Source organism: Carcharhinus amblyrhynchos, chromosome 10 (genome assembly GCF_965287045.1).
Source record: "Carcharhinus amblyrhynchos chromosome 10, sCarAmb.v2.hapA, whole genome shotgun sequence".
NCBI lineage: Eukaryota > Metazoa > Chordata > Chondrichthyes > Carcharhiniformes > Carcharhinidae > Carcharhinus > Carcharhinus amblyrhynchos.
The window spans coordinates 60,398,361-60,411,267 of NC_137333.1; the positions used below are offsets into that span (position 1 = coordinate 60,398,361).

General features: G+C 40.7%; 1 protein-coding gene across 1 annotated transcript in view; it reads left to right on the forward strand.

Annotated features, from left to right (window-relative positions):
• slc9a2 (solute carrier family 9 member 2) overlaps nucleotides 1-12,907 on the forward strand; it is a 74,501-nt gene that overhangs the window by 44,559 nt on the left and 17,035 nt on the right. The window contains exons 4-7 of the mRNA XM_080197154.1: nucleotides 2,169-2,386; nucleotides 7,667-7,869; nucleotides 10,703-10,792; nucleotides 12,732-12,802. Of these exons, the coding sequence (XP_080053280.1) occupies nucleotides 2,169-2,386; nucleotides 7,667-7,869; nucleotides 10,703-10,792; nucleotides 12,732-12,802 (582 nt within the window). The remainder of the gene's footprint in view (nucleotides 1-2,168; nucleotides 2,387-7,666; nucleotides 7,870-10,702; nucleotides 10,793-12,731; nucleotides 12,803-12,907) is intronic.

The following is a 12,907-nucleotide window of genomic DNA, read 5'->3' on the forward strand; positions in this document are numbered from 1 at the left end:
ACATGTAAAACTTCCAAAACCTCGGTGGGAATTTCTCTGTGCCTTGCTAAGTCAAACTCAAGTGTATGCTATCCAAGCTTGACCCAATGATGTTTGCAGCACTGCAGACATTATTGTTCCACTAATCATTTTGACGTCTGAGTCAATGTTCTCTCGTGCTGATTCAACAGATTTTCTTCAAAGGTGATAACTGACATAGCGCTAACTGTTCTTTCTCTGCCCGTGAGTTATCAGTTCAGTTCTGTGTATCATCCTGCTTATCCAGACCCATGTCCCTCTTTCCAGCTGTCTAGTATATTAAGGCTCCTTTTGTGTTGATCATACCTCAAACTGCACTCAGTCTTGTAACTGTGGCTGGCCCAATGAGTTCTGTAAGATTAAATGTGGCCCTTGTGTCGTACTTCTTTTGATGTGTAACACAGATTATGCATAACAGTCACAAATAGGAGATTTAAAAATGACAAATGTTGGCTATCTGAAACAAAAACAGAAAATGTTTTGTGGAGTATCAGCAGAGAAGAAAATATCGGTTGCCATTTCAAGAGAAGTTTGTTGTTTTGAAATTTAAAAGATAATATACTGATGGAATCAGAAAGAGGCCTGCATTTATATACCTTTCTTCAAGGCATTCCACAACACTTTATACCAAAGAAGCTCTTTGGTGGTGCAATCCCCATTGTAAAATGGGAAACCTGGCAACCATTCTGTGCGCATTTTCAAACTGCCTCTCTGAGAGGCAGTTTGATCACGAGCAGATAATCTCTGTTAGTTATGTTGAATGAAGTGTAAATATTGCTCAGAACACCAGGGAGCACTTCTCTTTATGTCTACAAAATACCATGGAACCCCTTAAGGTAGGTGTTTCCTCTTATCTGCAGTGAAAATTCAACCTGGATTTTATGCACTGATGAGGGATACCAGTGGGGAAAAATGCTCAAATAAAAGGTCTTAGCAGCCTTAGAATTTTAGTCTCAAATTATTAACTCCAGAAGACAATTCTGGGAGTTTTTAAAATACAGCAAATAAAGGCCATATAATCAAATATTTATCTATTTAAAGAAACGCTTTTTTACTTTGAGTCTTGGGTCTGTTTTTACTCCTTGTTTGCCTTGGCTTATGTTAGTTATTTTGTGCCTTTGCTATAATAAAATGCCCCAAGGCGCTTCATTGGACCATTACCAAACAATTCGAGACTGAGCTACAAGGAAGTATGGCACATGAGCAAAAGCTTGGATGAAAGTTGGGTATAAGGAGGAAGCAGAGGTTGAGAGAGGGAATTCCAGAGCTCTGAACACACTGCTGTCAGTGGTGGGATGATGAAAATCTGGGGGTGCTTGTGGCTAGATTGGAAGAGTATAGATATCTACAGGTTGTTGGGCTAGATCACAAAGACTAGAAGGGGTGAAATCATGCATGGATTTGAAAATTAACATGAGAATTTTAGAACAGAGGCACTGAGTAACTTGTGGAGGGGGTATGTGAGTGTGCTTGTATATACTCTATGCTTTCATTTGTATATGCATCTATATGGACGGATCAGTCTTAGAAAGGCTGGTGGAAGGAATGAGACAACAACCAGGGGACCTTGACTTTCACTTTTTTGGAAAATAAATATCTTCTGTATGATTTAAAATCCAGGATACTTGGGGAATGGTTGCTATAGTTATTATATGACTGGACTCTGTTTTTATGTCCTGTCTAATTGGTGCCTGTTGCATTAGCCCACTTTAGAATGTCCACTTGAGTGAAGCAACAAGACACTATTCCTTCACGAGGGTTAACATCTGTAGAGAGGTGCTGATGAAAGAAAATTCAAATGAGAAAAGAAAGAGGGGTTTTTGTAATAAACTAAATTACTTTTATTTTGGATTAAGATAAATAGCCCTTAATAATTAAATTTAATGAATAAAGTCCATAGAGTTTTCTTTCCTGTTCTATTTCATATTTCATTGACTGCACCCTAGTCTGAGATTAGCTACCTCAGCAGAAAGTAGTGTATAATCCTTTCATGGTTTTGTGCAATGTGAAATGATGCTTTTATTTACTGAATCCCTGGGTTTAAGAACAGAAGAAATGCCAACCTTGTTTCTTCTATGAAGTAGTCTCCAAAGTTGATGCCTATTTGTCTTTATTTAAAAATGTGCTGATATAAAATATCTCCTCTTCAGATTGATAGCCTGTTCGATAAGCATGAAGCATTATGTGGAAGAAAATGTCTCTATGAAGTCCAGCACTACTATTAAGTATTTTTTGAAGATGTGGAGCAGCGTCAGTGAAACTCTCATATTCATCTTCCTTGGTGTAGCAACAATCACAGACACCCATGAATGGAACTGGGCCTTTGTTTGCTTCACTCTATTGTTCTGCTTGATTTGGCGGGCCCTAGGTAATCAGCAGTTAATTTATTGAGAAAGCATTAAGGTTAGCTGTGCAAGGAAGTTCTTTCTGGCTTTGCACACAGACAACCTCGACTTTTTGAGTGCAGTGAATACAATTTGGTTAATTTTAAATCAATACAAGGAAAATTGGATGAGTTCCTTTTTTTTAAGAGGCGTGCATTCCTACATGTTCAATTTTCCAATGTCTATGCATCACTACTGCACTTAGAATGTAAGAACTGGGAGCAACAGTAGGCATTTCAACCCTTCGATAGCCTGCTCTGTTATTCAATGTGATCATAGCTGATCTCATCTTGGTCTCAACTCTTCTTTCCTTCCCGTTCTCCAAAATCCTTCAACCCATTACTAATTAAAAATTCATTGATCTCCTCAAAGTTACTCAATGTCCCAGCATCCACCATACTCTGGGATTAGTGAATTCCACAGATTCACAACCTTTTGAGAGTAGTAGTTTCTCCTCATCTCTGTTTAAAGCTGTTACCTCTTATCTGAAAACTATGACTTTTAGTTTTAGATTGCCCCACAAGAGAAATCATCTGTTCTATGTTTACTTTGTCAATATCTTTTATCATATCTACTTCAATTAGATGCCCTCTCATTCTTCTGAACTCTAGAGCGTATAGGCCTAAACTCTGTCTTCATAAGATAAATCTCTCATCTCTGGAATCAATCTACTGAACCTCCGCTAAACTGCCTCGAATGCCTCTACACACTATACCAAAACTATGCACGATACTTCAGGTGTGACCTCACTAATGCCACGTATAGTTTCAGCAACTCTTCCTTTTTATACTCTATTCCTTTAGCTATAAATGCCAAAATTTCTTTAAGTTACAGTTTATTTATTAGTCACAGGTAGGCTTACATTCACACTGTAATGAAGTTAGTGAAAATCCTCAATTACCTGCATCGTAGTTTTCTGTGATTCATGCACAAGGACACTTAGAACTCTCTGCACCGAACCACCTCAAAATGTGTCTCCATTTAGATAAGTTGTCTTTCCATTTTTCCAACCAAAATTGATAACCTACATTTATCCACATTAAACTCATCTGCCACATTTTGACCCACACCAAAGCTAAGCATGTCATTAATACTTGAATTAGCCTTGTGCCTTTCCCGGATGCGGGGCTAATTTTGCTGGCCTGATAGGGCCAGCAAGATCACAAGAGCCCAGAAATCAGGAGGTTGAAAGAATGCAGTTGAGTGTATCTGCATAAGTCATTTCCTTTTTATTTCTGTTTCTCTATTACACATAACAAGGAACTAGGGGCACAGTAATCAAATACATCCAGCAAAGCCTGCACAGTCAGTCACACCTTTATGTAGAAATCTGAGAGAGGTTTGACAGGGGTCACAGATGTAATACGTAGGTAGAGAATTGGGTATTTTAATTTGTGTAAGAGCACCTCCCTGAGATGAAGAAGCATGCAGCATGATTCTCTTTTTTATTACATGAAGAGCAGTTTTACTGAATGAGCTAATTGAAGCTGATCATGTTGTCAATCTATGTGTTCATTCTCTGAAATGAAACAGCTTACAATTGCTAACTGATCTCATCTTGGATGGTGTTTCTTCAGTTTGCCATGAAAACCATTAAATAAGTGTGTAGACGGCATTTGAATATTATCACTACTCCCTTTACCCAATTTACACTATCACACAGTTGGATATTGGACAATATGAGCATGGCCCTAAATACATCAGCGTATTTATGGAAATGACTAGCAGTGCCATACTTGAGTGAATCACCATCTTTCAGTTTTTCCCATTTCACTTGGTCACCACAATTTTGGTTTATTTCCCTTTTCCATCTTCCCCGTCTGTCATCTATTCTTCTTCCAATTCAGTTATGTATAAGTCTCTTGTCGACCCATCTTTCCATTTGATCTTTGGCCTTCCTTTTCTTCTACTCTTTGCCAGTCCCATCTCCATCGCTTGTCTCATCTCATGTCCCCTTTTTCTATGTAGTAAGAAGTCTCACAACACCAGGATAAAGTCCAACAGGTTTACTTGGTAGCAAAAGCCACTAGCTTTTGGAGCGCTGCTCCTTTGTCAGGTAAATGGGAGTTCTGTTCACAAACAGCATATAAAGACACAAACTCAATTTACAAAATAATGGTTGGAATGCGAGTCTTTACAGGTAATCAAGTCTTAAAGGTTCAGACAATGTGAGTGGAGAGAGGGTTAAGCATAGGTTAAAGAGATGTATATTGTCTCCAGCCAGGACAGTTAGTGGGATTTTGCAAGCCCAGGCAAGTCATGGGGGTTACAGATAGTATGACATGAACCCAAAATCCTGGTTGAGGCCGTCCTCATGTGTGCGGAACTTGGCTATCAGTCTCTGCTCAGCGACTCTGTGTTGTCGTGTGTCATGAGGCAGCCTTGAAGAACACTTACCCAAAGATCAGAGGCCAAATGCCCGTGACCATTGAAGTGTTCCCCAACAGGAAGAGAACAATCTTGCCTGATGATTATTGAGCGGTGTTCATTCATCCGTTGCTGTAGCGCCTGCATGGTCTCCCCAATGTACAAAGCCTCGGGACATCTTTTCCTGCAGTGTATCAGGTAGACAACGTTGGATGAGTTGCAAGAGTATGTACTGTGTACCTGGTGGATGGTGTTCTCACGTGTGATAATGGCATCTGTGTCAATGATCTGGCACATCTTGCAGGGATTGCTGTGGCAGAGTTGTGTGGTGTCATGGTCACTGTTCTCCTGAAGGCTGGATAGTTTGCTGCAGACAATGGTCTGCTTGAGGTCATCCGGTTGTTTGAAGGCAAGAGTCGGGGTGTGGGGATGGCTTTAGCGAGATGTTTGTCTTCATCAATGACATGTTGGAGGCTCCGAAGAAGGTGTCGTAGCTTCTCCGCTCCGGGGAAGTACTGGACGAAGAAGGGTACTCTATCTGCCGTGTCCCATGTTTGTCTTCTGAGGAGGTCGGTGCGGTTTTTTGCTGTAGCACGTCGGAACTGTCGATTGATGAGTCAAGTGCCAAATCATGTTCTTATGAGGGCATCTTTCAGCGTTTGGAGGTGACTGTTGCAATCCTCCTCATCTGAGCAGATCCTGTGTATACGGAGGGTTTGTCCTTGGGGATGGCTTCTTTAACGTGTTTAGGGTGGAAGCTGGAGAAGTGGAGCATTGTGAGGTTATCCCTGGGCTTGCGGTACAGTGAAGTGCTGAGGTGACCATCCTTAATGGAGATGCATGTGCCCAAGAATGCAACCAATTCCGGAGAGTAGTCCATGGTGAGTCCAATGGTGGGATGGAACTTATTGATGTTATCATACAGTTGTTTCAGTGATTGCTCACCATGAGTCCAAAGGAAGAAAATTTCATCGATTTCATTTTCATGCGTAGGTTCGAACAAGACCTCTACTGCACAGGACCTTCAACCGATGCTATACACTAGATACATCAATGACATTTTCTTCCTTTGGACTCATGGTGAACAATCACTGAAACGACTATATGATGACATCAACAAGTTGCATCCCACCATCGGACTCACCATGAACTACTCTCCAGAATCGGTTGCATTCTTGGACACACACATCTCCATCAAGGACAGTCACCTCAGCAGTTCACTGTACCGCAAGCCCACAGATAACCACACAATGCTCCACTTCTCCAGTTTTCACCTTAAACATGTTAAAGAAGCCATCCCCTATGGATAAGCCCTCAGTATACACAGGATCTCCTCAGATGAGGAGGATTGCAACAGACACCTACAGATGCTGAAACATGCCCTCATAAGAACAGGATATGGCGCTCGACTCATTGATCAACAGTTCCAATTTGCCACACTGACATTCTCAGAAGACAAATATGGGAGACGGTGGACAGAGTACCCTCTGTCATCCAGTACTTCCCCAGAGCAGAGAAGCTACAACATCTCCTTCGGAGCCTTCAACATGTCATTGATGAAGACGAACATCTCGCCAAGGCCATCCCCACACCACCACTCTTGCCTTCAAACAACCGGTCAACTTCAAACAATCCAATGTCCACAGCAAATTGCCCAAGCCTTCAGGAGAACAGTGACCACGACTTCACACAACCCTGCCAGAGCAACCTTTGCAAGATGTGCTGGATCATCGACACGGATGCCATCATCTCACGTGAGAACATCATCCACCGGGTACACGGTACATACTCTTGCAACTTGGCCAACATTGTTTACCTGATACGCTGCAATAAAGCATGTCCCGAGGCATGTACATTGGGGGGACCATGCAGACACGACAATAACGGATGAATGAACACTGCTCAACAATCACCAGACAAGAGTGTTCTCTTTCTGTTGGGGAACATTCAGCAGTCATGGGTATTCGGCCTCTGATCTTCGGATAAGCGTTCTCCAAGGCAGCTTTCACAACACACGACAATGCAGAGTCGCTGAGCAGGGACTGATGGCCAAGCTCTGCACACATGAGGATGGCCTCAACCGGGATCTTGAGTTCACGTCACACTACCTGTAACCCCCATGACTTGTCTGGGCTTGCAAAATCTCATTAACTATCCCGGCTGGGGACAATATACATCTCTTTAACCTGTGCTTAACCCTCTGTCCATTCACATTGTCTGTACCTTTTAAGACTTGATTACCTGTAAAGACTCGCATTCCAACCATAATTTTGTAAATTGAGTTTGTGTCTTTATATGCCCTGTTTGTGAACAGAACTCCCACTTACCTGATGAAGGAGCAACTTCCAAATAAACCCTGTTGGACTTTAACCAGGTGTTGTGAGACTTCTTACTGCGTTTACCCCACTCCAATGCCGGCATCTCCACACTCTTTCTCTACAACAGACCACTATATCATTTCAATCTCTTCTTGACTGCATTATTTGCTTCCATCATCTTCACTGACTGCATTCCCCCACCACCACTGGTGAATATTCTGACCTTGTCCCTTCTCATCACTCCATACGTCCAATCTCAACATTTACATTTCATTAATGTCCAGCCTGTTCCTCTCTTTCTGATAAGGGTAGCCTCTCAGCTGTCTGTAATTTTCTCAAGAATCTAGATGAATAACATTAAGTCAATTTAATTTAGTCTCATATAGGCCAGAAAAATACACAACTTCATTTGTTCATCTATTTTAGGAAAATGTGTTTAGCAAACTTTTGTTTGGGAAGGGACAATATTCAGATATCTTCTTGCTGGAATTCTATGCCAGCAATTTGTATGTATTTTCAACAAAGAATGCTATCCCTCTAATAACTTTGATATTTTAACTATATTTGTTTTTCTCTCAGGTGTTATTGTGCTGACTCAGATCATTAACAGATTCCGAAAACTGTTGGTCACCCGCAAGGATCAGTTTATCATTGCATATGGCGGGCTGAGAGGAGCTATTTGCTTCTCACTTGTGTTTCTACTTCCTTCTCATGTATTTCCTCGAAAGAATTTGTTCATCACAGCAACTATTGTGGTCATATTCTTCACTGTCTTTATTCAGGTTCGAAATATTTCCCTACCTATCTTGGCTGTGAAATATCTGTTGTAAAACTGTAATTTTGGTATAAAATCATACATTACTCTATTAGTGGGAGTAATGATGACTGCCAAATCTGTCTCAAATCCTTAATCTACCACAATTGGACATCTTCATGATATTTTGTTCTATCTGACTTGCATGCTATTCACAGAATATATTCGTTAAGGCAATAATAGCTAGAAATCTCATTTTGCATATGAAGAAGGCAGGGGACAAGTACTAAGTTCTCAAGTACACTTTTGACTTATCTGTTACTTGATTGTCAAACTTCTCACTTAATCTTATTGCAGCTGTTTTGGATGCTCTGATATTGTGAAGCTTTGAAAAAGTGTATAGATCAATGAAATATTTCATTCTAGATAATATCAGAAGTATAAATACCAGATCAGGGTTACAAATAAGATCCTTTCTGATGGTGACAAAGGAAAAGTATCCTTCCTCTTCATTCCTGACCTGTCAGCGGCCTTCAGCACTGTTGACCACAGCATTTTCCAACATCTCTTCAGTATTATTCAGCGGGGTGGAACTGCAGTCATTGTTTCCCTTCTTACCTGCCCAATCATAGCCAGGGAAGCATTGATGATGGCTTTTCTCCCTGCTCCCAGGCAATCTCAGCTGGTGTGCTTCAGGGTCTATCTATGGCCCCCTCCTATTTCTGTTCTCTGCTCTAAGGAGCACAGCACTTTTTGATTCTCCACGTAACTGAATTTCCTTTTCACTGGTACCATTCTAATGAATCCTGTCTTCACCCTCTCCAGTGAGTTGATATCCTTACTGAAATATGATGCCCCCAATAAAAGCATTCCACCTCTGTGATGGTGCATTTCCATTTGGAATTACACTGAGACGGCCCATTAAGACTCTTGGAACCAACATATCAATTCATCCTCCAAACTTGGTCTTTGGGTTAATGGAGTATTTGCCCTATTCAATATCTACCCATTATTCATTTTCTCACTTGTTTTGTTCTTTTGAATACAATGTCCCCCCACTCCCCATCTCCCACCCCTTTATTTTAAAAATAAAGTCCTTTGTGCTGTTGTGTACGGTAACTGGCACCAATGCTGATATCATTAACAGATACAATGGAAAGTACTGCAGAGTCAGTGACCTTTTTGAAGTATCAATGTTACTCAAGATAAGAGAACTGCAAAATTTGGAAATGAGCAGACAATCTGCAGGTTGGAAGGGGACAAAAATAAGCGAATGTTTGAAATAAAAGATATGCTGAAAATATACAAATATTAACTTTGTTTCCTCTTTTCAGAGGAATATATATTTTCTTAAAACTTCCAGCAGATTAAAATTATCCTGTTTATCCAAACAAATGTAAGACCACTAGTTGAGAAAGAGAAAAGTAAAATAGATAAATTAGAAAATAAAAAGCGTCAATTGTGGGGATGTTACTAGAATCTGATATCTGGGACAGACTAACTTGAGCATTTGGATGAACATGGGCTGATCAGAGAAAGCCAACACGGATTTGTAAAGGTAAGTCATGTCTAACAAATCTGATTTTTTAAAAAAATGAAAAACAGTGGGTAAGGGAGTCTCTATGGATATTATGTATCAACTTCCAGAAGGCAATCAACAAGATTCCACATAAGCCCGTTAAACAAAATGAGAGTGCTTGAAATTGGATGCAACCTGTTGGCTTGGTTAAACAATAGGAAACAGAATAGGGATAATGGGTGTGTACTCAGATTGGCAGAATGTGAGTAGTGATATGTACTGGGACCTCTAAATATACATGGCTTGATGAAGGAATAGATAGCAGTATAACTAAATTTACTGATGATACTAAGTAAGTGGTGGCACAGTGGTTAGCACAGCTGCTTCACAGTGCCACAGACCCAGCTTCAATTCTGGCGTCAGGTGACTGCCTGTGTGGAGTTTGCACGTTCTCCCTGTGTCTGCGTGAGTTTCCTCCAGGTGCTCTGGTTTCCTCCCAGAGTCCAAAGATGTGCGGGTTAGGTGGATTGACCATGGTAAATTGCCTCTTACTGCCGGGGGATTAGCAAGGTATATATATGGGGTTGTGGGGGATAGGGCTTGGGTGGGATTGTTGTTGGTGCAGGCTCGATAGGCCGAATGGCTTCCTTCTGCACTGTCGGGATTCTATGATTTGGTAAAGTGGTATAGAAGAGAGCACAAAGTTACAACAGGCTATCACTAAATTATGTAAGTGGGCAAAATTGAAAAATTTAGTTTTATGTAGACAAAGTGAGAGGTCATTCATTTTGGAATTAAATTTCCAAATGTTTTCTAAATGGTGAGATTCCAGGAATTGTAAATGAGTAAAGGGTCTAAGTACAGAAACCATTAAAAACTAGTGGACGGGTACAAAAAGTAATCAACAATTCATGAAATTTTGGTCTTTATCTTGAGCAAGCCAGAATATTAAGGGATCAAAGTTATGGTTAAAGTGCACAGAGCTCTGGTTAGATCCTATTTGGAAAATAGCCTTCAGTACTGGATGCAGCATTGCAGGAAGGACACATTAGATTTGGAGATTGCTGCATGGATTCACTAGAATGTTACTGGAACTAAAAATGTTACATTGTGATCATAGTTGGCATAGAGTATTCCCTCTAATGGAGAGTACTATGGGGTGATCTAAATTGGCATGAGTAAAGGTTTCAGTATCCTAGATAGAAACTGTTTCCTTCAGTGAGAGAATACAGAGAAAGTGGAGGTAACGGTAATATTAAACTTTAGTTTAACATTTTGTTTGTCCTGAATTGCCAAACAAATGCGTTTCTGACTTTGGTAAAAGTAAATGTTGATATTTTAGGGAACAACTATCCGCCCATTGGTTGGCTTTCTGGATGTTAAAAAGTCAAATAAAAAGCAGCCATCAGTCAGTGAAGAGATTCATATTCGGGTAAGTGCCCTTGTATTGCTGTTTTTTTGTATAGTAACCTTTATATTACACTTCTAACATAAAGATTATCTCAAAAAATCTTGCAGAAGTAGATGTCAATTCAGGATTGATTAGAAGGCATGGCCAAAAATGTGACCAAAAAAAAACATGTCAGGGTTGAATATGGGAACATGAGACTTAGAAACAGGTGAGGCTGTTTGGCCCTTTGAGCCTGTCAAAAGATTCTTAGCTGATCTGCTTGTGGTCTGAACTCCACTTTCTAGTCTGTCCCCCATGACTCACTTGTCTAAATAAATCCATCTAACTCTACCATGTCTAAATGACCCCGTTTCCGCTGCTCTCGGGGCAAGCCAATTCCACATAACATTATGACCCTATGAGAGAAACACACCCTCCTCATCTCAGCTTTAAAAGGCAATCTCGTATTAAAATGTGTCCGCTCGTTCTAGTCTTCCCCATTAGTGGAAGCGTTCTTCAGGTATCCATGCCATCAAGTGTCCTCAGAATCTTGTACGTTTCAGTAAGATCACCTCAGTCTTCTAAACTCTAATGGGTATAGGACCAATCTTTCTTCAGAGAATGAGCCCTTCATCCCAGGAGTGAGTCAACTGAAACCTTCTCGGTACTGCCTCTAATGCAATTATATATATTTTTTTCAAGTAAGAGACCAAAATGGTCCTCAGCATTCCAGATATGGTTTCACCGTGGTGGCACAATGATTAACACTGCCGTCTCTCAGCACTAGAGACCTGTGTTTGCCTCCTGGCTTGGGTCTGTCTGTGCGGAGTCTGCATGTTTTCTCCATGTCTGTGTGGGTTTCCTCCGGGTACTCCGGTTTCCTCTCACAGTCCAAAAGACATGCTGGTTATAGGTGCATTTGCCATGCTAAATTCTCCCTCAGTGTATCCCAGCAGGTGCTGGAGTGTGGCCACTAGGGGATTTTCACAGAATCTTCATTGCAGTGTGAATGTAAGCCTACCTGTGATACTAATAAATAATCAGTGCCCTGTACAACTGCTGTAAAACTTCTCTATTTTTGCATTCCATTCTCCTTGCAGTAACCACCAATATTCCATTTGCCGTCTTCATCAATTGCTGTACCTACATACTAAAGTTTTGTGATTCATACCCAGATCCCTCTGCACCAGAGCTCTGCAATCTCTCTCTCTCTATTCCCATTCTTCCTGCCAAAATGGATGAGTTCACATCTTCCCACATTATACTCTATCCACTAATTTTTGCCCTCTCATTTTACCTCTTCACATCCCTTTGTAGACTCTTATCCTCCTCTTAACCACTTGCTGTCCTACCTTGGTGTAATCGGCAAATGTAGCCATCATGCTTTTGGTCCCATCATCAAAATAATTTAGCAGATTGTAAATTTATTTGATTTGGAAGCTCAGTGCTTGACCACACATTCCCTCTATCACAAAAGGCATCTACTTCCATTTCCGTAACATGACCTGTCTCTGTCCCCACCTAATTTCATCTGTCTATAAACCCTCATTTTATTTTCATGATCTATAAATGTAACTTATTCTTGGCTAGCTTTCTCAACATTTATACCACCCTTGCTGACTCCCGGAACATTATATTGAAGCCAGCAGTTCAGCTGTATCCAAAGAAAGCAGTTTCCTAAATAGTCACAAGAAAAAAAAGCCTTGGTAAGACCAGTATTCCTGCCCTGACAGTGGCTACACAGGGCGTGGGAAGTTTGATCCTTCAGGAGTTCCACAATTCTGGTCCTTGGCTGGCACTATTATTAGAGAATTGGGGATAATGAGCATGGCTGCTCCACTTATGCTCACCAGACATAACTCACGTAATTGCTGCCAATGGTACTAGCCACCTTGCCATAAAAGCCAAGCTTTTTGCTTTTAATACTTTGCATAAATACGTATTAGCTGCTTTCAATTTAAAATGTTGTCTTTCTGTATAGTTTTTTGACCATCTCTTGGCTGGGATTGAAGATGTCTGTGGACAATGGAGTCACTACTATTGGAGAGACAAGTATGATTTCATAGTTTCACTTCTAGGTTTTATAAAATAAGTTAAATGCCTATGATTAATTACATACCAAGGCAGCCTAGGAACCTGATCAATTAATTGCATAAA